The sequence below is a fragment of the Erinaceus europaeus genome, chromosome 11, assembly GCF_950295315.1.
Source record: "Erinaceus europaeus chromosome 11, mEriEur2.1, whole genome shotgun sequence".
In the NCBI taxonomy this organism is placed as follows: Eukaryota; Metazoa; Chordata; class Mammalia; order Eulipotyphla; family Erinaceidae; genus Erinaceus; species Erinaceus europaeus.
Window position 1 is genome coordinate 61,781,091 of NC_080172.1, and position 27,408 is coordinate 61,808,498.

Consider the following 27,408-nt stretch of genomic DNA (forward strand, 5'->3'; position numbering starts at 1 on the left):
CGCACGTGGCGCAAAGCGCAGGGACCGGCGTAAGGATCCCGGTTGAGCCCCGGGCTCCCCACCTGCAGGGGAGTCGCTTCACGGGCGGTGAAGCAGGTCTGCAGGTGTCTATCTTTCTCTCCCCTCTCTCTCTGTCTTCCCCTCCTCTCTCCATTTCTCTCTGTCCTATCCAACACCAAAGCAACGTCAACAATGGCAATAATAACCGCAACGAGGCTGCAACAACTAGGGCAACAAAAAGGGGGAAAAATGGCCTCCAGGAGCGGTGGATTCATGGTGCAGGCACCGAGCCCAGCAATAACCCTGGAGGGAAAAAAAATTTTAAAAATAAATAAATAAAATAAAATTTACAAAAAAAAACTTTAAAAAATTATCTTTGTTTATTGGATACAGAGAGCCAGAAATTGAGAGAGGGAGATAAAGAGGGAGAGAGACAGAGATACACCTGCAGCCCTGCTTGACCACTGTCAAAGCTTTCCCCCTGCAGGTGGGGACCAGGGGCCCAAACCGGGTCCTTGTGCTTTGTAACATGCGCTCAACCAGGTGCACCACCACCCTGCCCCTCTCTCTACATTTCTACCTCCAACTTCACTCTCAGTTTCTCTCTGTACTATCAAAAAGTTTTTTTTATTTTATATGGTTTTCCATGAGCTGGGTTATAGCATAATGGCTATGCATAATAGACTTCCATATCTGAGGCACTGAAGGTCCTAAGGTTCAATCCCCCATACTGCCATAAGCCAGAACTGAGCAGTGCTCTTATAAAACAGATATCTATCTTCCCACTGACACTGCTCCCCCGCTTTTTACCACCAAACCTTCAACATACAAGAAATACCTGGAGAATAGACCAACTGGTATTTAACAGTATGCTATTTATTTTTATGATACAGAAAAAGACATACACACACAATACTTTTTGGCTATGGTGGTATTGGATATTGAGCCTAGGAATTCGGAGTCTCAGGCATGAAAAATGTCTTGCAGGAGTAGCGCAGCAAATTAAGCACACATGGCACAAAATGCAAGGATTGGTCTAAGGATCCTGGTTCAAGCCCCCGGTTCCCCACCTGCAGGGGAGTTGCTTCACAAGCAGTGAAGCAGGTCTACAGGTGTTTATCTTTCTGTCCCCCTTTCTGTCTTCCCCTCCTCTCTCCATTTCTCTCTGTCCTATCCAACAACCATGACATCAATAATAACTACAACAATAAAACAACAAGGGCAACAAAGGGGAATAAATATTTAAAAAAAAAAAATGTCTCACATAACCATTATACTAGGTCAAGTAATTCTAAGCAGTCAGGGTTGAAAATCATTAAATTAAATGATGTCTGAGTTCTCCTCTGCCTGCCTCTATAACTAGGCACTTAAGAGTGAGTGAGTTAAACATTCAACTGATAGCATAAGATGACAACTTATGGGGGCTGGGCAGTGGCGCAGCAAGTTTAAGAGTACATGGTGCGAAGTTCAGGGACCAGCTGCTTAAGGATCCAGTTTCCGGCTCCTCACCTGCAGGGGGTCGCTTCACAAGCGGTGAAGCAGGTCTGCATGTGTCTTTCTCTCCCCTTCTCTGTCTTCCCTGCCTCTCTCGATTTCTGTCTCCTAGACAGCAACAACAGCAATAACAACAACAAAATAGAAAAAATGGCGGCTAGGAGCAATGGATTCATAGTGCAGGCAAGGAGCCCCAGCTATAACCCTGGAGGCAAAAAAAAAAAAAAAAGACAATTACTGCTAGACCATTATAAATTATTAGGTTGTTATTTTAGATTTATTTATTTTTAATATTTTATTTATTTTATTTTTGAGAGAGATGCAGAGACACAAACACCAGAGCACTGCTTAGCTCAGGCTTATGGTGGTGTGGGGGACTGAACCTGGGACTTTGGAGCCTCAGGCATGAGAGTCTGTTTGCATAACCATTATGCTATTTCCCTCACCCTAGATATATTTATTTTAATGGAAAGAGGGAGAGAGAGACCAGGGCATCATTCTGGTACATGTGATGAAAGGGATCGAACTCAGGACACCATGCTTGAGAAGCCAACGTTTTATCCACTGCAGCACCTCTTGGGCCTTTAAATGACTATTTCGTTGGGGCCGGGTGGTAGTGCAGTGGGTTAAGGGCACATTGCACAAAGCTTACAGACCAGCATAAGGATCCCAGTTTGACCCCCGGCTTCCCTCCTGCAGGGGAGTCGCTTCACAAGCGGTGAAGCAGGTCTGCAGGTGTCTATCTTTCCCCCCTGTGTCTTCCCCTCCTCTCTCCATTTCTCTCTGTCCTATCCAACAACAACGACATCAATAACAACAACAATAAAAAAAAGAAGGGCGGGAGTTGGGTGTAGCTCAGCGGGTTAAGCACAGGTGGCGCAAAGCGCAAGGGCCAGCATAAGGATTCCGGTTCCAGTCTCCGGCTCTCCACCTGCAGGAGTCACTTCACAGGTGGTGAAGCAGGTCTGCAAGTGCGTTTCTCACCTCCTCTCTCCATATCACTGTCCTATCCAACAACAATGACAGCAATAACAACAACAACAAAGGCAACAGAAGGGAAAATAAATAAATGTAAAAAAATTTTTTTAAGGGCAACAAAAGGGAATATTTAAAAAAATAAATGTTAATTTAGTTTGTTAATTCCTTGCCTGAATCAAAGTACAGAAAATAACAAGAGTTTACTTTTTCTCTCTTTAGGAAATAAAATGAAATTTCTGCAGAAGAAATGAAATTTTTGCTTGACCGTCTCCATCCTAAATAGAGCTAAAAGTGCCAAAGGAAATATTTTTCAAGAGTCAGAATACCCTGAAGTATTCTACAAAATATTTGAAAGTTGGAAAGGATACAGAGCAGGTCTTCATAGAGATTCTCCTGTTGCCACTGTAGTCATCACTGGCCAATTACTGGACGTAGTCTGGAACCAATGCTTTCATCTCACCCTCCAGTTCATTTTAAGTGGCCTTTTTCGTTTGAGTGTTAGACTCATTCTTTGTGCTTAGCCTGTGAGGGTACTTGTCTTTTTTTTATAATGGAGAGACTTGGTATTGCATTTTAAAAACACCTCCAAGATCAATGTTTTAAGCGACTGGGGAGGTGTGGTAGAAGTAAAGAACACTAGCCCCACACACATAATTCTCATCACTTACATGCCATGGCAGCTTTAAACCCATGAGCAGTTTGATCTAAGCTAAGGACAAAGGGTAATATCTAATATTGTGTCTAGAGGAATCTCACTTAATATGGGAGCTCTATTAGCAGTTTACTGCTTTATAAAAAGTTTGCTATTCCTTCTCCTGCTGCCACATTGAACAGATTGCGCCTTATGTCAACATTAAAATTTGTGTAATCAGCTGAAAAATGACCTTTTAAGGGCATGAGAAAACTACCTTTTTTTTTTCAGTGCCAGTGTGCCATTTACTAAGATATACATGCCATCCTATTCATCCCTTAATCATGAAATTAATATTTAAATCCCCATTTTAGTAATAAAGAAACTGGAGTTCAGGAGGTTAAATAATTTGCCAAAAGTTGAATAGCAGAGTCAGAACTGAAGCCAGGACTGTTATTTTATGAACACAGAAAGTTGGTTAGCTCTGCATAGGAAAATTTAAGCTCTGTGGGACTGTAGCTTTGAAATAGTTTCTTTTAAACGGAACTTTACCAGAGCCATCTCTCAGCTCTAAGGATAAGGGATTTCAAATTAAAAGAGCTTCTTCTAGATTCCCCTAGAATTGTTACAATAGACTTTTTTCTCTGACTAAAGTAAACTCAAAATTTCTTAGGCACATTCCACTAAATCCCCTTGATCCTTATATGGAAAGAAATAGTATTGATCACTAATAAAATAAATAAAAAGTAGTGTTGAAATATTTTGTCAGTGATGGTGCAGTTTACATTAATGTTTTACAGCAAATGTCAGTTTTCTTCAACCTCTGCTGGCATAAAAATATTCAAACAAAACACCTGACAAGTTGTATTATGATTCAGTTTATTAACTTAATAACAGTAATGTTATTACAACGAATTCAGGTGTGTAAGAATAAATCTCAAGGGAGTCGGGCGGTAGCACCGCGGGTTAAGCGCACGTGGCACAAAGTGCAAGGACTGGCCTAAGGATCCCAGTTTGAGCCCCCGGCTCCCCACCTGCAGAGTGAGTCGCTTCACAGGCGGTGAAGCAGGTCTTTCTCTCCCCCTCTCTGTCTTCCCCTCATCTCTCCCATTTCTTTCTGTTCTATCTAACAACGATGACATCAATAACAACATTAATAACTACTACAACAATGAAAAAACAGCAAGGGCAACAAAAGGGAAAATAAATAAATTTTAAAAAATACAAAAAAAATAATAAATCTGAAGTAGACATTTTAAGAACATTGCTGTTTAATGTTCCTATACATGTGGGTCAGGAAGTAGAACTGAACCTATATCCTTAAAAAAATTTCTTTTGTATTAAGTAGTTTACCACAACTGGGCTCTTAAGGCATCTCCCCATTTGGGCTCTTCTGATGCTCTAGAGGGAACAATTAGTAACAGGAAATTGAATGTTTATAAAGTAGGAGGGGAGAAATGTGATAGATTCTGCCAATCCCTCTGTGAGACCTTTTGCTTAAGAGATGGGGGTTTTATCTTCTTCCTGCAATCTGAAGCTGCTTCCTTTTCTTAGGTTTTTATTTTTTGTACAGTATTATAAATTCTGAACATGTTAAAGAACTGCTCAAGATTTGTATAAAATATTGTTTACGGATCTTTTAATAAACAACAATTACATAATCTTTTGTAGAATTTTAAATAAAATTGTATAAGCAAATGGGGAAATAGCTCAACTGGTGGACTTGCATGCTTGAGGCTCCAGATCCCGCCCTCAGAAGGGACATGTGATGTTCTAGCTTCCCTCTGACTCATATGACTAAAATAAATCACACAGAAAATGGAACCTACACAGCTCTGGAGTTGACAGTGGAAGACCACAGCGCCTGCATGCATGAGTTTGATTCCCCCATTGCATATACCAGAGAGTGATGCTGTAGTTTCCTCTGTCTCGTTAATAAAACTTTAAAGGAAATTGTTGAAGATGTAAAGACCTTTTGCCTAATTTATGTAGTTTACAAATAACCCGAATTCAGTCCAGGCTAATTATGACCAACAAACACTTCCAGGCTCAGTCTGAACCTACCTCTAATTGGTGTTCGCATAAACAGAACTGGAAACTGGACTACAAACATTGGCCTCAGAAGTGGCCGGGAGGTTAGAAGAAGCGCTGTTATTCTATTATCAGAAATTTATATATATGCATTTTCCCTTTTGTTGCTTTTTTTTATTGTTGTTATTGATGACGTCGTTGTTAGATAGGACAGAGCGAAATGGAGGAGGGGAAGACGGGGAGAGAAAGACACCTGCAGACCTGCTTCACCGCCTGTGAAGCGACTCCCCTGCAGGTAGGGAGCCGGGGGCTTGAACCAAGATCCTTACGCTGGTCCTTGGGCTTTGCGCCACGTGCGCATACCCGCTGCGCTACCGCCCTATTATCAGAAATTCTTAATCGCGCCAGTTCCTTTTGTATACACATACCCCAAAACTTCCCGATTTTTAACTGAGACAGGCGACTACTTAAATACGCTTACCGAATGCAAGGATCTTAAGGCGCCGAGAATGAAGCTAAGGGGAAAGCAGGGAAAGAAAAGTCCGGCACTAAAGGAGAGAGTTTGAAAGGAAGAGATAGAAAGGTACGTAAGACGAGAAGTCAGTTTCTCCCTCCTCGCCATCCTGCTTCCATTTGCCTCAAAAAGTTTGAAGGGACTTTTACCCCAGATATCAACGTCCTGGGGAAAACCAAACTCCCATATTTTCAGCAATCTGCTGTCAGTCGGAAGCAAGCTAAGCAAGAACGGACAAGAACTCGAAATGTCCCGCAGCACTACGAAAACTAGGACGTGACGTCATGTCCGACCAAACCAAAATGGCGGGGCAATTCCCAGCGGCCTGGCGAGCGCGCCATCAAAATCAACAACTGAGCGTGCGCGAAAATCTCTGCGCGGCCGACGTGGTTACGTCACCGGTGGGCGCAGGCGCAATTAAATGGATACCGGCTTGCGCAGACCAAAAAAGAGCGAATTTAAGGATGGCGGGCACGGGACTGGTGGCTGGTGAGGTGGTGGTGGATGCTCTGCCGTATTTTGACCAAGGCTATGAAGCCCCTGGCGTACGGGAAGCGGTGAGTGTGGAGTATCTGTGTGGTGGTTTAGCGCTCGCTGGCACTTGCTGCTGGGAGAGGCCGTTACAATTGGCTGCGTCCCTCCCGGGCCCTGTTCTTGTCCTCAGGCTGCGGCGCTGGTGGAGGAGGAAACGCGCAGATACCGACCTACGAAGAATTATCTGAGCTACTTGACAGCCCCGGATTATTCTGCCTTTGAAGTAAGTGTCGATTTCTTGAGCCTGTGTCTGAACCGGGGTTCTTGTGAATCTTTTTTGGACTGAGGGACTTTCACTCTGGGAACGTGAAATTAAAACTCCAGCTTTACCTGCAGCTTGTCATATTGTATAGGTCTTATCAGTCTCTTGCAGACAGATCAACTTCACCAGGGCTACTGCTTCTGAGACTCACAGAAATATTTTCTTTTTTTTAAATGTTTATTTATCTTCTTTTGTTGCTCGTTTTATTGTTGTAGTTATTATTGTTGTACTTACTATTGTTGTCTTCGTTGTTGGATAGGACAGAGAAATGGAGAGAGGAGAAGACAGGGGGAGAGAAAGACAGACACCTGCAGACCTGCTTCACCGCCTGTGAAGCGACTCTCCTGCAGGTGGGGAGCCGGGGGCTCGAACTGGGATCCTTATGCCGGTCCTCACACTTTGTACTATGTGTGCTTAACCTACTGTGCTACCACCCGACTTCCTCAGAAATATTTTCTAGGACTGCGAACTACTTAACTTGATGCAAAAAATGATGACTACATTAAAAAAATTTTTTTAATTATCTTTATTTGTTGTATAGACAGGTGGTCCGGGAGGTAGCACAGTGGATAAAGCATTGGACTCTCAGCCGTAAGGTCCCGAATTCAATCCCCAGTAGCACATGTACCAGAGTGATGTCTGGTTCGTTCTCCTTCTTCCCTCCCTTCCTCCGCTATCTTTTCGCACTAAAAAAATAAAATCTTTTTAAAAAGATAGAGACAGTCAGAAATCGAGAGGGGAAGGAGAGACAGGGAGAAAGACAGGAATACCTGTAGCCCCGCTTCACCACTAGCAAACCTTACCCCCTGCAGATGAGGGCTGGGGGCTGGAACTTGGGTCCTTGAGCACTGTAACATGTGCACTCTACCAGGTACGCCACCACCTGGCCGCCTGATTACATTTTTCTGAGATAAGTTCCTTGTATAAAATTTCAAAGGGATCATACTCTCTAAGGTCCATTCCCAAACAAGTGATCTACATTATTGTGGATGTACCTATGTGATTCAACTCACCTAAGCTCTTGAAAACCTTTATATCAAAACCTAGACAAGGAACTTAATGATTTAAGTTCATTCCATTTACATATTTAGAGTAGACGTGCACTTAGCATGGATAAAGTTTAATCCACTAAAATGTAAACTTTTTTTTAAAACTATTTCTAAATTGATAAATTTTGTTCATACATGTTTTGATTTTCCCGTTATAGTTGAAATGCAAAATTTACATTAACAGGGAAAAAAACTAGTTGGTTTTAAGCAAAAGACACATGTTCCCACTAAAATACTGTCGTCCCCCCACTTTTTTTTTTTTTAAAAAAACATCAGAGCACTACTCAGCTCTGGTTTATGGTTGTGCTGGGATTGAACTTGGGACTTTTTTTTGGTCCTTGTGCCTCCAATGTTAGTCTTTGTAACCTATATGCTATCTCCCCAGCCCCATGCTTTTTTTTTTTTTTTTTTTGGCCTCCAGGATTATTGCTGGGGCTGGATGCCTGCACCATGAATCCACTGCTCCTGGAGGCCATGTCCTCCTCCCCCTTTAGTTGCCCTTATATATTTTTTTTTTTTTTTTTTTGCTTTTCTTAATGTTTATCCAAGTGTATTTGTTCCCACATAATTAGTAATACTTCCTTTCTAGAATGATTTCTGGTTTCTGAAAGTTTCAGATACTTTAACCAGGGGCTGGCAGTGGTGCACCCAGTTAAGCGCACATGTCATCAGATACTTTTCTTTCAGCTGTCTTAAATACAGCTTATACTTCCTCTCTATAACTATTAAGTAAACTGATTATTTAACTCTCTTTAGTGATGGGGACTAATAGTACATTAGTCTTACTATTTCAGTTGCAAAATCAGCACTGTGAACTATATAACTGTAGGCTTCTTACCACAGCTTTTAGATGGGAAACTGTATTAAAGAGGCTGACTAATTTTCCCAATACATTAGCCATTCTTCAAACTACCTTTGGAACAACTCTTTCATTGATACATTCGAACAACTATTTATGAAGATCACTTCTCTACATGATACTGAGCAGTGGGATAAGCTTGGAGCTTACATTTTGGAACACAGAGACAGACAAATAGTGATCACTTAATAAAGCTATACAGAGAATTACAGTAGAAGCATGAAAAAATAACTCAAGGATAGAGTAAGAGTGGCAAGAACAGAAAGGGTGATTTTGTTCATGGTGATACTAGACCTGTGGTGGTGGTTACAGTGAAGCTTGTAACACAGCAGTGGGAAGTTGTACTCCAAAAACATTATGGTACTATTCCCTCCACTTTCAACTCCTACAGAGTATTTAATCTAGAGAAGTCTTGGGGGTAGGAAATAATCCATAATACTGAATTGTATAAAGTATAAATATTTACTAGATTCATTCTTTGGTTATTGTTAACTCCTGGTGGTTGATAAGCTGTTGGAAATTCTTTTTCTGATTTATATTAACAGACTGACATAATGAGAAATGAATTTGAAAGATTGGCTGCCCGACAACCAATTGAACTGCTTAGTATGAAACGGTAAGTCCCACTGCTGGGTTCCACTGGGCTCAAGTTGATGTTTAATTATAGTGTATTAGTGAAATTATGGTGTTTGTTTGTTTTATTGCCCTCAAGGTTATCACTAGGACTAGGTGCTTGTACAGCAACTCCATCATTCCTTGTGGGTTTTTGTTCCCCCTTTCATTTATTTAATAGAAATACAGAGAGAAAGAAAGAGAGAGAGAATGAGAAATACCTGCATTACTACACCACTCAGGAAGGTTCCCCCCTGTTGGTGGAAGCCAGGGGCTTGAATCCAGGTCCTCATGCATGGTGAGGTATGTGCTCTATTGTGTGTGCCACTGCCCAACCCCTTCTTAGTCTTTTTTCCTAAATTCCTTATTAGTGATTTAATATTGATTTATAAAATTATAAGATAACAGGGATATAATTCCACACCTTTCCCACCACCAGAGTTTTGTGTCCCCATTCCCTCTACTGGAAACTGTGTTAGTTCTCAGATATGGGTTGACTTTTTTTTTTTAATATTTATTTATTCCCTTTTTTTGCCCTTGTTGTTTTTATCAATCTAGTTATTGTTGTTGTTGTTATTGATGTCGTCTTAGTTAGATAGGACAGAGAGAAATGGAGAGAAGAGGGGAAGACAGGGGGAGAGAAAGACACCTGCAGACCTACTTCACCTCCTGTGAAGCGACTCCCCTGCAAGTGGGGAATCAGGGGCTCTAACCAGGATCCTTAACACTGGTCCTTGCTCTTCGTGCCACGTGCAGTTAACCCCCTGTGCTACTGCCCAACTCTCGACTTATTTCTATATATATACCCATTTTTTCTATAGCCCTGCCTTTTCTAAGTCACACCTACTATTTCTGAGCATCCTCCCTTCCCCCCTTCCTTTTTCTCTTCAGGCCCTGATGGAATTGGAGTTCAGAGCCCTTTGGTCATCTTCCCCTAAGATTTCTGAAACCTTATTTAAAATAAATGTAGAAAAGAAGGCTGGCAAAATAGCTCACTCACACAGTGTGCTACTTTGCTGTGTGTGCAAACCAGATTCAAGACTGTTCCTTGGAAGCTTCAGTGCAGTGGTCTCTTACTCTGTCTAAAAAAGAAAATAAATTTGTCAGGTTTTATACATACGTTTTTCATATATATATATTTTTTTCCCTTTTGTTGCCCTTGTTTTTTATTGTTGTAGTTACTGTTGTTGTTACTGATGTTGTCATTGTTGGATAGGACAGAGAGAAATGGAGAGAGGAGGGGAAGACAGGGGGAGAGAAAGATAGACACCTGCAGACTTGCTTCACTGCATGTGAAGTGACTCCCCTGCAGGTGGGGAGCTGGGGGCTCGAACCAGGATCCTTAAGCCTGTCCTTACGCTTTGCGCCACGTGCGCTACCACCCAACTCCCTATACATATGTTTTTCATATAATCCTTTGTTGACATGCAACAATATTCTTTGCACCATCACTTGAAAAAAGCCAAGGGCCAAGCAGTGACTCACCTCATTGAGCACTCACATTACAGCACACAAGGGCCCAGGTTCAAGCCCCTGGTACCCACCTGCAAAGCTTCTGAGTGGTGAAGCAGGGCTACAGGTGTCTCTCTATCTCCCCCTCCCCTCTCAATTTTTCACTGTCTGTATCTGATAATAAATACATAAATAAATATAAAAAAGAAAAAAGGCAAGATACTTGTTAAACTTTCCAGCAACTAGGGAATGAAATTCATGTTTAAAAACTCCCAGGGAGGGACCAGGAGATCTCTTACCTAGTAGATTACACACTTGCCGTGTGCAAGGACCTGGGTTTAAGTATACAGCATCAGGGGAAGCTCCATTAATGGTAGAGCAGTGCTGTTGTATCTCTCTCCCTCTCTTTATCTGTCTTTGTCTGAAATTAAAGCATGGGGAGGGGGGTCGATATATGTAGAGGGAAACCAGTTATGACTTATCATGACCACTGCTTTAATTTTACACAAGCAGGGAATGTTAGTAAATGCATATGCCTGAGTTGCTTAGCTTTGATTCCGTTCTCCTCTCCCATGCCACTTTACCACAGATCATTTCTTCTTCCTCGTGGAGGGGAAAAAAAAATTAACAGGCAAAAATTCCTTTGTTTATTTTAAATGGGAAAATAGTATTATTTGATATCAAAGGTTCCTTTTGCTTGTAAGATAGCTATGGAATTGTGAGAATTACTTGTTATCTTCCAGAGCAGAGAACCCTTCTAGAAAGAATTAAATCAGCAATAAGCTCTCTTTTCGTCTGGTGTGCTTATTTTTTATTGCCACCAGGGTTATTGCTGGGGTTCAGTGCCAGCACTATGACTACCACTCCCAGTGGCTATTTTTTTCCGGTTTTTGTTTGGTTTTTTCTGATTTTTTTATTAGATAGGACTGAGAGAAATTAAGAGAGGATGGGGAGATAGAAAGGGAGAAAAACAGGGAGTCGGGCAGTAGAGCAGCGGGTTAAGCGCATGTGGCGCAAAGCACAAGGACCGGCGTAAGGATCCCGGTTCCAGTACCAGCTCCCCAACTGCAGGGGAGTCACTTCACACGAGGTGAAGCAGGTCTACAGGTCTTTCTCTCCCCCTCTCTGTCTTCCCCTCCTCTCTCCATTTCTCTCTGTTCTATCTAACAATGACAACAATAGCAATAACTACAACAACAAGAACAACAAGCACAACAAAAGGAAATAAATAAATACTGAAATAAAATAAAATAAAAAACCTGTAGACCTGCTTCACCACTCATGAGGCAGACCCCCTGCAGGTGGGGAGCAGGGGTTCAAACCCGGGTCCTTGTGCTTGGTGATAATGTGCATTTAACCTGGTACACCACTGTCCGCTGACCCCCCAAAGGACAAGAATTTAACTTGTTGCTCTCTTTCTTATCCCAACTGAGTGATGAAGCCAGGACTCAGTTCCCAATTTCCAGGCAGTTCTACTTTAAGGTTTTCATAATGACAGAACTCATAGTTTGGAAAATGCTGCATTTATATTTGCTGTGTAAAGTCTTTTTCTTCTTTTGTTGAGTACTTTATAACTTCTTGATCCCATTTGCATACCCTTTGGTTTTTCATAGAAATAGTTTGATGTGTTTATAGTATGTAGTAAAAATATGAAAATAGAGTGGTCTGAGAGGCAGCGCGTTGGATAAAACATTGGACTCAGGGCCCACTCAAGCCCCAGCACCATAATGGAGTGCTATGACAGCATGGGAAGCTGTGCTGTGTTGGCCCATCTCGTGCCCCCTCCCCCATGTCTTTTCATCTGAATGAAAATTTCATCCTTGGGAGCATGGAAATCACATTTATCAGATATGCAAGACCCTAGATCCTCTATGTAGGTAGGTAGTTAGGTTAAATAGAAATTTAATCTTAGTTTTTAGTAATTTCAGTAAAATGAAATTTATGAATAATATCTTTTCTGGCTATACTGACAGTATTGAACTAAATTTTCACAAAGAGCAAATAGAATAAGATCCTAATACAAAGATTTATATATCCTCTCTCTCTCCCCCCCTTCTCTCTCTGTCTCTCTCTTTCTCTCTCAGTCTTGGGTGTGTGAATGAGTGGGTTGATGGAAGGATATATGTGTTTTTACCAAAATAAATAAATAAAAATAATACACTGAATAAAGCAGTCGGCTCTCAAATATGAAGTCCTGAACTCTATATCCTTGGCATCACATGTGCCAGAGTGGTTCTGGTTCTCTCTCTCATTAATAAATCTTACAAGCATTAGCATCACTATATATGGTAACAGAAAAACTGCTATGCTATGTGCAGTTAAAGGGCAGGGAAGACATCATAACGGTTAAGCAAAGGATTCATGCCTAAGGTTCCAGAGTCTCATGTTCAATCCCTGGCATTGCTATAAATCAGAGCTGAGCAGTGCTCTGCTCTAAATAATAATAATAATGTTAGTTATTAAATTATGTTACTGAGGGAGTCCGGCTGTAGCACAGCAGGTTAAGTGCAGGTGGCACAAAGCACAAGGACCGGCATGAGGATCCCGGTTCGAGCCCTGACTCCCCACTTGCAGGGGAGTCGTTTCACAGGCGGTGAAGCAGGTCTGCAGGTGTCTATCTTTCTCTCCCCCTCTCTGTCTTCCCCAACTCTCTCCATTTCTCTCTGTCCTATCCAACAACTAATACTAATCCAACAATAATAACTACAACAATAAAACAAGGGCAACAGAAGGGAATAAATAAAGTAAATATAAAAAATAAACTAATAAATAAAAAAATAAATTAAAAAAATTATGTTACTGAAAAACACATAATATATCAAGATGTTTACAACCTATATTTTCCCCATCAAATATTACAAACATCTTGATGTTTAATTGGATATAGTGTAGCATTTTTATTTATTTTATTTTTTGGTATCATATAGTGATGCTGAATCTTGAGAGCTTCTTTGGAAGTTCTAGCAGGGGAGAGCAGCTGCTTATATACCCTTGACCAAAGACCGTCCTCTTTGACCAAGTGCACAGCTTTGGGAGGGACGCACATGTAGTGGTGAGGGAGGAAGGGGACACCAGCCTAGCAAGCCAGATCAGCCGAATCAACCCTGGCGATCAATGGGATGACAGATGTCGCAGCCAGATCACCCTCACATCGTGATGCTGAGTCTTATGTGTAAATTGTTTCCTAGGATAAATTATTTTTTCCTGTCAAAAGGAGATTCTTTAATCAGGCTTTAATAAATAGATTTCTTGCTTTTGCAAGGTCTGTATTTTATCTTCAACCTTTTTTTGTGTGTGTGTTAAAAACCAATTTTATTTATATTTATTTCTTGCTTTTGAAGTATTCCTTGATGACATCTTTGGCCTGAGATTCTTTGCCATAGTCCTTAACTACTACACAACTGCAACCCACGACCTTACGAGGTTTGCCCTCTCTGTCAATTTTAGTATATGTGCTGCCGAAGCGAGCACAATCTTCAACCTTTTAAGTCTGTCCAGTTTGTGTAGAACCAGGAGGTATTCTGTTAGAGGAGACTAAGGCTTGGAGGGAATAAGTGATTTTTATTTTCTAATTTTAGGTATGAACTCCCAGCCCCTTCCTCAGGACAGAAAAATGACATTACTGCATGGCAAGAATGTGTAAACAACTCTATGGCCCAGTTAGAGCATCAGGCTGTTCGAATTGAGAATCTGGAACTAATGTCTCAGCATGGATGCAATGCCTGGAAAGTATATAATGAGTAAGAAGTTTTTCTGGTTTTTTTTTTTTTTTTTTTTAAATATTTATTTATTTATTTATTTATTCCCTTTGTTGCCCTTGTTGTTTTATTGTTGTAGTTATTATTGTTGTTGTCATTGTTGGATAGGACAGAGAGAAATGGAGAGAGGAGGGGAAGACAGAGAGGAGGAGAGAAAGATAGACACCTGCAGACCTGCTTCACCGCCTGTGAAGCGACTCCCCTGCAGGTGGGGAGCCAGGGCTCTAACCGGGATCCTTATGCCGGTCCTTGTGCTTTGCTCCACCTGCGCTTAACCCGCTGTGCTACAGCCCGACTCCCAGTTTTTCTGTTTTTAAACCCACTCTATCCACAGCTTTAGGTCTTGTTTTGTTCTTTTTTTAAAATTAATTAATTTATTTTCCCCTTTTTTTTTTGTTATTGATGTTGTCGTTGTTGAATAGGACAGAAAGAAATCAAGAGAGGGGGAGAGAAAGACACCTGCAGACCTGCTTCACCGTCTGTGAAGCAACTCCCCTGTAGGTGGGGACCCACTAGGTCCTCTGAATCCTTCTTGGACCTGTATTCTCCCCACCCACCCACCCCAGAGTCTTTTACTTTGGTGTGATACGCCAATTCCATTTCAGGTTCTACTTGTGTTTTCTTTTCTGATCTTGTTTTTCAACTTCTGCCTGAGAGTGAGATCATCCCATATTCATCCTTCTTTTTCTGACTTACTTCACTCAACATGATTTTTTTCAAGGTCCATCCAAGATCGGCTGAAAACGGTGAAGTCACCATTTTTTACAGCTGAGTAGTATTCCATTGTGTATATAGACCACAGCTTGCTCAGCCACTCATCTGTTGTTGGACACCTGGGTTGCTTCCAGGTTTTGGCTATTACAAATTGTGCTGCCAAGAACATATGTGTACACAGATCTTTTTGGATGGATATGTTAGATTCCTTAGGATATATCCCCAGGAGAGGAATTGCAGGATCATAGGGTAGGTCCATTTCTAGCCTTCTGAGAGTTCTCCAGACTGTTCTCCACAGAGGTTGGACCAATTGACATTCCCACAGGAGTAAGTATGACATTCTCACAGGAGTAAGTGGTATCTCATTGTTGTCTTGATTTGCATTTCTCTGACTATCAGAGACTTGGAGCATTTTTTCATGTGTTTCTCGGCCTTTTGGATCTCTTCTGTGGTGAATATTCTGTCCATGTCCTCCCCCCATTTTTGGATGGGGTTATTTGTTGTCTTGTTGTTGAGTTTGGCAAGCTCTTTATATATGTTGGTTATTAAACTCTTGTCTGATGTATGGCATGTAAAGATCTTCTCCCATTCTGTGAGGGGTCTCTTGGTTTGGGTAGTGGTTTCTTTTGCTGTGAAGAAGCTTTTTTTTTTTTTCTCCAGAGTTATTGCTGGGCTCGTTGCCTGTACCATGAATCCACTGCTCCTGGAGGCCATTTTTCCCCCTTTTGTTGCCCTTGTTGTTGTAGCCTCCTTGTGGTTATTATTATTGCCATTGTTGACACTGTTCGTTGTTGGATAGGACAGAGAGAAATGGAGAGAGGAGGGGAAGACAGAGAGGGGGAGAGAAAGATAGACACCTGCAGACCAGCTTCACCGCCTGTGAAGCGACTCCCCTGCAGGTGGGGAGCCGGGGGCTCGAACCGGGATCCTTACGCCAGTTCTTGCGCTTTGCGCCACATACGCTTAACCCACTGTGCCACCGCCCAACCCCCAAGAAGCTTTTTAATTTGAGGTCACAGGCATGGATATATGGATATATATTTGCCCTTTTTTTCCTGTGGTCCTATCTTCTATTTTTTATTTTATTTTATTAGTGACAATATTGATTTATAAAATTATAAGTAATGAGTATAATTCTGCACTGTTCCCATCACTAGAGTTCTGTATCCCCATTCCCTCCATTGGAAGCTAAAGTAGTTCTCCCAAGGTTGTAGATATGGGTTGACTGTTATTCCTATAACTGCCTGTCTATATTTTTATGTATTTGCCATATTTTATTTTATTTTATTTTATTTGGGTTCTGTCTTCTCTTCCCTTCCAAGTCATACCCACAACTATAACTACTTCCTTCCTCTTTTTCTTTTCTCCTGGTCCTGATAGAGTTGGAGTTCAGAGCCCTTTGGTTATCTTCCTCTATCATTTTTTCCCCTCTGGGAGTATGAACCAAAATTGTCTTTGGGATGCAGAAGGTGGGGGTTATAACTTCTGTAATTTCTTCTCTACTATACATGGATGTTGGCAAGTTGATCCATACACCCAGCCTATTGCTATGTTTCCCTAGTGGGGTAGAGCTCTGGAGAGGTGACGTTCTGGGACACATTGGTGAGGTTGTCGGCCCTTGGCGGCTGAGTCTGTGGTGTATCTGCGGATGTCTCTTTTGTAGTTGATGAATTTTGTTAAGATATTTGTTTTTCAGGGAAGAGTCTGATATGTTCACTCTTACTCCATAGCCATTCTTTCATCTTTAAAGAATAAAATATTTTTTTTACTTGGGTTTATGTTATAGGATATGACTCATATGAAATGCCATTGCTTTGAGAGCCACCTCAAAGTTTTAATAATACTAAGGGGACCTAACCTATTACTTAAATACAGCAACTGTGATATTGTAGTAAACCATTATTAGGTCTGATTTACTAATTACAACTTAGTAGAATGTGATCCTTAATGTGGGAAATTGATTTATATAGTCAGTCCTTTAAGTGCATCTTGTATTCTGTAAAGTTGTCTTGAATATCATATTTTCAAATAGTAAATTACTTTTTTTAATGATTTAATATTCATTTGAAAAATAACTGGGAACACTGTTCCCTCACTGGAGTTATGTGTCCCCACTCCATTGGAAGCTGCAGTGGTTCTCACAAGGTCACAGATAGGGATTGACTATTATTTCTTTCTTTTTCTTTTTTTTTAATATTTATTATTTATTCCCTTTTGTTGTCCTTGTTGATTTTTATTGTTGTTGTTATTGATGTGGTTGTTGTTGGATAGGACAGAGAGAAATGGAGAGAGGAGGGGAAGACAGTGACAGGGAGAGAAAGACACCTGCAGACCTGCTTCACCACTTGTGAAACGACTCCCCTATAGGTGGGGAGCCTGGGCTCTAATGGGATCCTTAGATCCTTGTGCTTTGCGCCACCTGCGCTTAGCTTAACCCGCTGAGCTACTGCCCGACCCCCTTTTTCTCTCTCTCTCTCTCTTTTTTTTTTTGATCTACCTATCTATATGTTTTTCCCATTTTTAAAAATATTTATTCCCTTTTGTTGCCCTTATTTCATTCTTGTTGTTATTAATGTTGCTGTTGTTGGATAGGACAGAAATGGAGAAAGGAGGGGAAGACAGAGAGGGGGAGAGAAAGATAGACACCTGCAGACCTACCTCACCACCTGTGAAGTAACTCCCCTGTGGCTGGGGACCCGGGGGCTCGAACCGGGATCTTTCCACCGGCCCTTGTGCTTCGTGCCACCTGCGCTTAACCCACTGCGCTACTGTCTGACTCCCCCCTTATTATTATTTTTTTAATGGTCCTGTCTTTTCCTTTTTTTTTTATTTTCCCTTTTGTTGCCCTTTGTTTTTTATTGTTGCTGTAGTTATTGTTGTTATTGATATCGTCATTGTTAGGACAGAGAAATGGAGAGAGGAGGGGAAGAGAAAGACAGACACCTGCAGCCCTACTTTACCACTTGTGAAGCCTCCCCTCTGCAGGTGGGGACCAGGGCCTTGAACCTGGGTCCTTGTGCATTGTAATGTGTACACGTAACTAGGTGTGCCACTGAGGCGCACCCCCTTTTTTCTTTAATAATTTAAAATAAATAAATTTAAAATTCTGGAATTTGTATATTTATTTCTCCGAAAAGAAATGGCTCTGGGGGTATGGATCGACCTGCCAATGACCATGTCCACTGGGGAAGCAATTACAGAAGCCAGAACTCACTTCTATAGTCTGGAGTATGGAATTCTGGTCCATACTCCCAGAGGGGGAGAAATGTTAGGGGAAGATGACTAGAGGGCTCTGAAACTCAACTATATCAGGACCCAGAGACAGAAGAATTAAATAGGAAAAACATCTGGAAGTAGTAATAGGTGGAGGTGCGACTTAGAAAGGAAAGGCTGGGTGGTAGCGCAGTAGGTTAAGCGCACGTGGCGCAAAGTGCAAGGACCGGCATAAGGATCCCGGTGTCTCTGACAGAGGGAGAGAGACAGGTGTCTCTGTCTCTCTCCCTCTCTATCTCACCCTCCCCTCCCAATTTCTGTCTCTATCCAATAATAACTAAATAAACAAAAATATTTTAAAAGACAAAAACAAAAAAACACTGGTCTGAGAGGTAGCATAATGGGTAAAGCACTAGACTCTCAAGCATGAGGTCCCAAATTCAATTCCAGGCTGCACATGTACCAGAGTGATGTCTAGTTCTTTCTCTCCTCCCTCCTCATTAATAAATAAAATATTTTAATAAATAAGGGGTCGGGAGGTAGCACAGCGGTTAAGCGCAGGTGACAGCAAAACGCAAGAACCCGCATAAGGATCCCAGTTTGAGCCTTGGCTGCCCATCTGCCGGGGAGTTGATCCACAAGTGGTGAAGCAAGTCTGCAGGTGTCTCTCTGTCTTCTCCTCCACTCTCTCCATTTCTCTCTTTTCTATCCAACAATAATAACTACAACAGCAATAAAACAATAAGGGCAACAAAAGGGATAGTAAATAATAATAAATAAATAAATATGAAAGAGTAAGTACGTTGGGGCCAGTTGGTGGTGCACCTGGTTAAGTGCACACATTCCAGTACTTAAGGACCCAGATTCAAGCCCCTGGTCCCCACCTGCTGCAGAGGGAAAGCTTCATGAGTGGTGAAGCAGGGCCGCAGGTGTCTCTGTCTCTTTCCTTCTCTATCACCCCTCCCCTCTCCATTTCTTTCGGTCTCTATCCAGTAACAAAAAGATTCTAGAAGAGAGATGGAGGGAGGGAGGGAGAGAGAGAGAGAAAGAAAGCACATTCATAGATAGGAAATCTCTAAACCATGAGAATCTAAGTAGAGAACACCAGAAAGAAGGCCCCAGAACAAGCCATGGAGTTCCTATTTTTAGTCTATGTAAATAGTTTTTGTTTTGTTTTGACCAGTACACTGCTCAGCTCTTGCTTATGGTGGTACAGGGTATTGAACTTAGGACTTGGGAGCCTCAGGCATGAGACTCTCTTGCATAACATTTATGCTATCTACCTCCACCCAGCTTCTTTTTTTGACCTTAAAATTGTATTGGTCTTATCAATCTCTTGGAAACAGATCAACTTCACCAGGGCTGCTGCTTCTAAAACTCACAGAACATCCTATGCACTGTAGACTGCAAACTACAGAGTTCCAAAGACAGAACATTAAGAGTTAGGATTGAGTGTTATGAGATGGCTTACCCAGCAGAGTACATGCACGTATTTTACCATGCAATGGCCCGCATGTGAGCCTCTTGTCACAAATTGGAAACATTGAGCAAAAAACCTTTGTGAGCAGTGTTACCCTCTCTCTTTCACTGTCTGGGGGGACAAAAGAGATGGTCCATTAGGAATTGTGCAGGCAGGGGGCCGGGGTGCACCTGGTTGAGCACACATGTTGCAATGCTTAAGGACCTGGGATCAAGTCCCCAGTCCCCACCTGCAGGGGGAAAACTTTGCACGTGGTAAAGCAGTACTTCTTAAGGCATTGGCCACTCAAGAATTAGGCCCTAGGTTCAATCCCTGGCATCTTATGTGCCAGAGTAATGCTCCAGTTCTGTACCTTATAAATAAATATATTTTTAAATGATACAAAAAACAAGAGAATAATTATTTTTAGTAGAAATACTAGCTATTTTATCAAGTGGATAGTCACTTTCAATTTCTACTTTTGTAATATGTACTGATCTGATTTTCCTCTTTCCCTTTCTTAGAAATTTAGTTCATATGATTGAACATGCACAGAAGGAGCTTCAGAAGTTAAGGTAAATTGTTTTGTTTTTCTCTTATTTTAGAATGAAATTTAGATAAACTCTTAATAAATTGTGTACTGAGTGTGATGAAATAACACAACTGATAAAATATGGTGCTTGCGTGTTTGAGGTTCTCAGTTCAGTTCCCAATACCACTTGTACCAGATGGTACTCTGGCTTCTCTCTTAATGTGAAGCTAGTTCATATGAAATAAATAAAACAAGCCTTTTTTATAGTAGTGTGGTAAAACAACAAAAGGAGTATAATCAAATGACAGTAAGCAATTGTTGATCCACTCTTATAGTTCAGCATCTGGTGTTGGGTTTGCCCTACTGTGCAGAGAAATAAACTTGAGATCTAAAAACATTTCTACCATGTCATTTGCAATATGCAAATCTGCAGACATTTATAAATTTTTTTTGGAAAAGGATAAAGTGACAGAAAAATATATGTTTTTTAGGCAAAGGTAAATAACATAATGGTTATGCAAAGAGACTCTCATGCCTGAGGCTCTGAAGTTCAGGTTCAGCCCCCCACACACACACCACCACAAACCAGAGCTGAGCATGAACAGTGCTCTGGTAAAAGAAAAAAAAGTATTTTTTGTTTCATTTTTAAATTACTTCTTTTGGAGAGACAGTGAAATTAAGAGGGTTTGGGGAAAGAGAGAGGAAGAGAAAGACCTGCAGTGCTATTTCACCACTCATAAGCTTCCCCCCTACAGGTGGGGCTTAAGAGCTTGCACCTGGGTCCTTGTACGCTGTAATGTGTTTGCTTAAACTGCACCACCACACAGCCCCATAAAAGTGTTTTTTTGTTTCTTTGTTTGTTTTTGTTGTTGTTTGCCTCCAGGGTTATTGCTGGTGCTCTGTGCCAGCATTATGAATCCACTGCTCCTGGTAGCCATTTTTTCCATTTTTATTGGATAGGACAGAGAGAAATTAAGAGGGGACGGGGAGATAAAGAGGAAGAGAGATAGATACCTGCAGACCTGTTACACCACTCATGAAGCAAACCTCTGGGTGGGGAGCAGGGGCTCAAAGCTGGATCCTTGCTTAGGTCTTTGCACTTATTATGTGCACTTAACCGGGTGTGCCACTGCCCGACCCCATAAATTTTTTTTAGTGGTTTAAAAAGGCACATACAAGAAATGCGACTGGGAAGAAAAAAACACCAGATATTGAGAGGAGGGACTTTACTTTTTTTTTTTTTTTTAAGATTTTATTTATTTATTAATGAGAAAGATAGGAGGAGAAAGAGAAAAGAACCAGACATCACTTTGGTACATGTGCTGCCAGGGATTGAACTCAAGAACTCATGCTTGAGATTCTGATACTTTATCCACTGCACCACCTCCCAGACCACGACTTTACAATTTTTAAGCTGTATACATTAGTATTAGATTTTTCACAAAATGTTTTATGAAATTTGTAATTGAAAAATGAGAAAAAATTAATCCCTAGAATTAGTCTATGACTATATTTATCTACTCTGCTGAAGAGATCAAGATGCATTGATTGTAGATTTTTCTGTTGATTTTAGTTTCTTTGTTAAAATGTAGTTGGGTTATATCAATAATTTTCTACAGGAAGCACATTCAAGATTTAAACTGGCAACGAAAGAATATGCAGCTCACAGCTGGATCTAAATTAAGGGAAATGGAGTCAAAGTGAGTCTCTATAATCCCATCATCTTTTTATTTGCTTAATATGTTTTAAGATCAAATTTAGCCTTGGATAGTATTTTGTCATAAGCATGATCCAGGTCCGAGCCCAGCCCCCACAGTATTGAAAGAAGCTTCGGTACTGTGGTGTCTGTCTGTCTCTTTTTAATTTTTATTATCTTTAATTATTTATTGGATAGAGACGGGAACTGAGAGGGTAGGGAGAGATAGAGAGAGACTAGAGAGACACCTGCAGCCCTGCTTCACCACTCGTGAAGCTTTCCCCCTGAAGATAGGGACTAGGGACTGAGGGCTCGAACCCAGGTCCTTGTGTGCTATAGTGTACATTCAGCCGTGCCACCACCTGGCCCATGTCTGTCTCATTCTCAGTATCTGTCATTGTCTTTCTATTTGAAAAGTCTTCCTAGAGCACTGAAGCCCCGGGGGGGGGGAGGGGGGGAATAAAATTTAGCAATGTTCCTCAGATGCTACTTAAATAAGGTGCCACACATGTCAGATATTGGATCTAGCCTTCCTTACATCTGCTTCTCTTTGAAGTATGGTATTGGAAGATAGTGAGAGGGGTTGTCTTTTTGTTTTTTTTGTTTTAATTAGTGAGAGGGTTTATAAGCAAAACTCAAGCAACTTCTTAGTGAATTTGGAGTTTACTATGAATAGAAGTCTACCTCTATTTTCCTCATAAAAGGAAAAAAACTTATAGGAGAAACATACCATTTGTTCTCAAAAATTATTTCTTAATGTCTTTTATATATTTTAATTTTTTCTTCATATATATTTGCATTTCTCTAAAACAGTAAGTATGAATTATAAATAATGATTATGAATTTGAAAATAATTTTTTCTTTAGCTACCTCCCTACACCTTTTTTTTTTTTGGCCTCCAGGGTTATTGCTGTGGCTCATTGCCTACACTATGAATCCATTGCTCCTGTGGCCATTTTTTCAGTTTTTTGAATAGGACAGAGAAATTGAAAGGGGAGGGAAAGATAGATAGATACCTGCAGACCTGCTTCACTGTTTGTGAGGCAACATCCCTGCAGGTGGGGAGCCGGGGACTTGAACCAGGATCCTTGTGCGGGTCTTCATACTATGTGTACCACCACTGGGCCCCCTCTCCCTACCAAGATCATGCTCTTGGATCTCTCACATCTTCCTTGCTCCATCTTTCCCTCTACCTCCACATACTCCTTGTCATCAACCTGTTACACAACTTCTAACATTTTTCTTTTAGCTAATGTAATCTTTTAAATGCACATGTGTATTTCTTTTCAATTGTACTAAATATTTTTGTACTATTTTTGTACAATTTGTACTAAATCTTTTCAACTGTACTAAATATTTTTTTCTGGGAGAAAAGACATGGCTCCCTCAATATGTAGGGGTATTTTTGTATTTATTTGTTTTTGTTTTTTAATCTATTCTAGAAATTTCTTGAGCTGGGAAAACAGCATAGTGATTATGCAAGACTCTCATTCCTGAGGCTTCAGAGTCCCAGGATCAATCCCCAGCACCACCATTAAGTCTGACTTGACCAGTGCTCTGGTCTTTCTTTCTGTATGTCTCTTTCTCATTAAAAGATTAAATAAAACTGTATTTTTTAAAGAGTTCTTAATTTTTTTATTTTTATTATCTTTATTTATTAGATAGAGACAGCCAGAAATTGAGAGGAAGTGAGAGACACAGAGAGATACCTGCAGCACTGCTTCACCACTCACAAAGCTTTCTCCCTGTAGATGAGGACTGAAGGCTTGAACCCAGATTCTTAAACATTTTGTGCTCAACCAAGTATGCCACCACCTGGCCCCTTTTATCTTTTGCCACCAGGGTTATTACTGGAGTTCAGTGCCTGCACAACTCCACCTTTCCCAGTGGGTAGTTTTTTTTTAATTTTAATTAATTTATTTATTTGTTCCCTTTTGTTGCCCTTGTTTTATTGTTGTAGTTAATTGTTGTTGTTATTGATGTCATCATTGTTGGATAGAACAGAGAGAAATGGAGAGAGGAGGGGAAGTCAGAGGGGGGAGAGAAAGATAGACACCTGCAGACCTGCTTCACCACCTGTGAATCTACTCCCTTGCAGGTGGGGAGCCGGGGGGCTCGAACCGGGATCCATATGCTGGTCCTTGCGCTTTGTGCCACCTGCGCTTAAACTGCTGTGCTAGTGGTTGACTCCCTGGGTAGTGTTTTTTTGTTTTGTTTTGTTTGTATTGAGAGAGGAAAAGACAGCTAAGAGAGACTCCTGCACCACTGTTCCACCTCCTACAGTTTACCCCCTGCTAGAAAGGACCTGGTGTTTGAACCTGGATTCTTGTATATATTGTGTATGTCCCACTAGGTGAACCACCAGCCAGCCCCTTTTCATTTGTCTTAATTATTGCCTTTGTCCTACTATCTTTTTATTTTTATTTTTTTATTGGGGGGCTGGGTGGTAGTGCAGAGGGTTAAGTGTAGGTGGTGCAAAGTGCAAGGACCTGCATAAAGATCCCAGTTCGAGCCCCCGGCTCCCTACCTGTAGGGGAGTCACTTCACAGGCAGTGAAGCAGGTCTGTAGGTGTCTATCTTTCTCTCCACCTCTGTCTTCCCCTCCTCTCTTCATTTCTCTCTGTCCTATCCAACAATGATGACATCAGTAACAACAATAATAATAACAACAGTGATAACAAGGACAACAAAAGGGGAAAAAATAGCCTCAAGGAACAGTGGATTCGTAGTACAGGCACTGAACCCCAGCAATAACCTTGGAGATGTTAAAAAAAAAAAAATTAATTTTTTTTTTTTTATTTAAGAAAGGATTAATTAACAAAACCATAGGGTAGGAGGGGTACAACTCCACATAATTCCCACCACCCAATCTCCATAGCCCACCCCCTCCCCCGATAGCTTTCCCATTCTCTAGCCCTCTGGGAGCATGGACCCAGGGTCATTGAGGGTTGCAGAAGGTAGAAGATCTGGCTTCTGTAATTGCTTCCCCGCTGAACGTGGGCGTTGACTGGTCGGTCCATGCTCCCAGTCTGCCTCTCTCTTTCCCTAGTAGGGTGGGTCTCTGGGGAAGCAGAGCTCCAGGACACATTGGTGGGGTCTTCAATCCAGGGAAGCCTGGCTAGCATCCTGATGGCATCTGGAACCTGGTGATTGAAAAGAGAGTTAACATACAAAGCCAAACAAATTGTTGAGCAATCATGGACCCAAAGCTTGGAATAGTGGAGAGGAAGTGTTAGGGAGATACTCACTGCAAACTCTAGTGTACTTCTGCTTTCAGGTATATATTTTGCAGTAGTTTATGGATACGTGTGAACATAAGCTCTCTCTCACAGAAACTGGTGTATATCTAGGTTTTGGGACTTTGTTAGAAAGTTAACCACCTGAGATGAAATTAGAGTGTACTATAAAAAGAAAGGTCTCAACTCAGTATCTTTATTAATGAGAAAGATAGGTGCTTTTACCCACTGCGCCACCTCCCGGACCACTGTCCTATTATCTCTCTCTTTTTTTTTCCCCTTAATCCAGTTAAACGTTGTCTTCTTCACTATTGCTCTTTAGAATCACTTTGTTGGGAGTCAGGCAGTATCGCAGTGGGTTAAGTGCAGGTGGCACAAAACGCAAGGACCGGCATAAGGATTCTGGTTCAAGCCCCCGGCTCCCCACCTGAAGGGAATCACTTCACAGGTCGTGAAGCAGGTCTGCAGGTGTCTATCTTTGCCCTCTCTGTCGTCCCCTCCTCTCTCCATTTCTCTCTGTCCTGTCCAACAACAATGACATTAATAACAACAATAACTACAACAAGAACAACAAAAAGAAATATTTTTAAAAAAATCACTTTGTTGAGGAAAGGTTGATTTACAGAATTATAGTTTCACATCTTTACAGAAGTATAGTTTCACATCTTTACAGAAGTATAGTTTCACATGGTAAGATAGGTACCAGTACACCTCCGCCAAACTGTCATCCTCTCCCATGATAGGATATTGGATCCCTGACTCCCTCTCTTTTTCCTGTCTGCTCAAAGCTCTTATTTCCTTTCTGTCATTAAACTTTTATTTTTGTGAATTGTAGGTTTATATGTAACGATAAGAAATAATACGGGAGTCAGGCGGTAGCACAGAGGGTTAAGCACATGTGGCGAGAAGCACAAGTACCAGCATAAGGATCCCAGTTGGAACCCTGTCTCCCCACCTGCAGGGGAGTCACTTCACAGGCAGTGAAGCAGGTCTGCAGGTGTCTTTCTCTCCCCTTCTCTGTCTTCCCCTCCTCTCTCCATTTCTCTGTCCTAACAACGATGACATCAATAACAACAATAAAAACAACAAGGGCAACAAAAGGGAAAATCAATATTAAAAAACGTTTAAAAAGGAAATAATACACACATTCATGTACCGTTTATTAATTTTACCTCAATTGTGCACTTGTTAATGGAAAGTTAAAAGTAAAGGTTAGTGTTATGGCCCTGACTCATGTATGTTTATACAGTAAAGTCTTCTATGAGAAGTTTTACACTGACTAATTGCTTTTTCTTTTGTAGTTGGGTATCCCTGGTCAGTAAGAATTATGAGATTGAAAGGACTATTGTGCAGTTAGAAAATGAAGTCTTTCAAATGAAGCAGCAACATGGAGAGGCAAACAAAGAAAATATCCGGCAAGATTTCTAAACAGAAATAAATTTGGTGGGTAGAAAAGAAGGGAAGTCAGGTTTCATGGAAGATACATGGTATCTGAACTATAAAGAAACAACAGCAGCTTATGAAAATCATCAATAATTAGATGTTTAGAAATCATAGCATGTGAACTGTTATTTCTTTGTACATTGTAAAGAATAAAAAATGTTCAACTTGCTATTTTAGAGTTTTGTGTGTTCATTTTTTTCTTTTAAGAATTTATGATAATTTTAGTTACTTGAGCCATGTTTTGTATCTGAAGAACTTTATTGAAGTTAAAAACATAGCTTTAAAGAAATTCCTGATTATCAAACAGAACTCCAGAAATAGGAGACTGCAATATGCACCATCTTTCATCATCACAGGTAACACTTAAATAAAGCTTAATAGGTACTGAGCACTGTTCCAAGTACTTTGGGTAGATGAACTAACTTATCAAGTAAAAAATAAGTTTAATTCTTAAAAAAACAAACTAAGAAATGGGGGCCTAGAGGTGGCTCACCTAGTAGGTCACGACACCATACATGAGGACCTGGGTGCCACTGGAAGTACGGGGGAGGCGGCATTTAATAACATTGGAGCAGTTCTTACAGTGTATCTTTCTCTCTTGACTCACCCTCTATCAAATAGAAAAAAATGGTATAAACATGTCTTCTGCCACGACAAATTCCAATTTCCTCTTTCCCCTCCACCTTTTCCCCAACCCGTATCTTTGCTAATTAAAAGATTCCATTATTCCCAGCTTTTCATATGCACTGCCAAGACTGGATTGAAAGCATGTGGTCTTTGATAAGGTGAAAAAAGGACATAAATACTGTGGAAGCTACAGAGTGTTTGGAGCCCAGGAATGGCAAGACCAGCAAGTAACCTATTTGCTGACTAAATCACTCCTTTCTAGAGCTCAGAGATGTATTCTTCTGTTGTTGAGGTGGTCTGGTGTCGGGCTGCAC

General features: G+C 41.0%; 2 protein-coding genes across 6 annotated transcripts in view; both read left to right on the forward strand.

The window, feature by feature from the left end:
* Positions 1 to 5,059, forward strand: part of DENND2C (DENN domain containing 2C) — a 116,354-nt gene extending 111,295 nt beyond the window's left edge. For both annotated transcript variants that reach the window (XM_060201838.1, XM_060201837.1), the window contains one exon: positions 2,692 to 5,059. In XM_060201838.1, the coding sequence (XP_060057821.1) occupies positions 2,692 to 2,723 (32 nt within the window). In that variant the 3' untranslated portion in view covers positions 2,724 to 5,059. The remainder of the gene's footprint in view (positions 1 to 2,691) is intronic.
* A 982-nt stretch (positions 5,060 to 6,041) lies between these two features.
* Positions 6,042 to 26,636, forward strand: BCAS2 (BCAS2 pre-mRNA processing factor). Of its 4 annotated transcripts, none has more exons than XM_060201840.1 (7): positions 6,043 to 6,205; positions 6,313 to 6,405; positions 8,898 to 8,968; positions 13,995 to 14,156; positions 20,085 to 20,135; positions 21,712 to 21,792; positions 23,231 to 23,399. In XM_060201840.1, the coding sequence occupies exons 1-7, from the start codon at positions 6,113 to 6,115 to the stop codon at positions 23,283 to 23,285; spliced, it is 606 nt and encodes a 201-aa protein (XP_060057823.1). In that variant the 5' UTR covers positions 6,043 to 6,112; the 3' UTR covers positions 23,286 to 23,399. The 4 variants fall into 4 exon arrangements, with proteins under 4 accessions (XP_060057825.1, XP_060057823.1, XP_060057824.1 ...); XM_060201839.1 differs by lacking the exon at positions 23,231 to 23,399 and adding an exon at positions 26,326 to 26,636 and having other exon boundaries at positions 6,045 to 6,205; XM_060201842.1 differs by lacking the exons at positions 13,995 to 14,156; positions 23,231 to 23,399 and adding an exon at positions 26,326 to 26,636 and having other exon boundaries at positions 6,042 to 6,205.
* Positions 26,637 to 27,408: the final 772 nt, after the last annotated feature.

Bases quoted from the DNA above. Each gene is read 5' to 3' on its own strand.
- BCAS2 (XM_060201839.1), top strand. From the start codon at position 6,113: ATGGCGGGCACGGGACTGGTGGCTGGTGAGGTGGTGGTGGATGCTCTG. The intron at 14,157-20,084 runs GTAAGAAGTTTT...TCCCTTTCTTAG, and splicing joins GCCTGGAAAGTATATAATGA to AAATTTAGTTCATATGATTG. The intron at 21,793-26,325 runs GTGAGTCTCTAT...TTTCTTTTGTAG, and splicing joins TTAAGGGAAATGGAGTCAAA to TTGGGTATCCCTGGTCAGTA.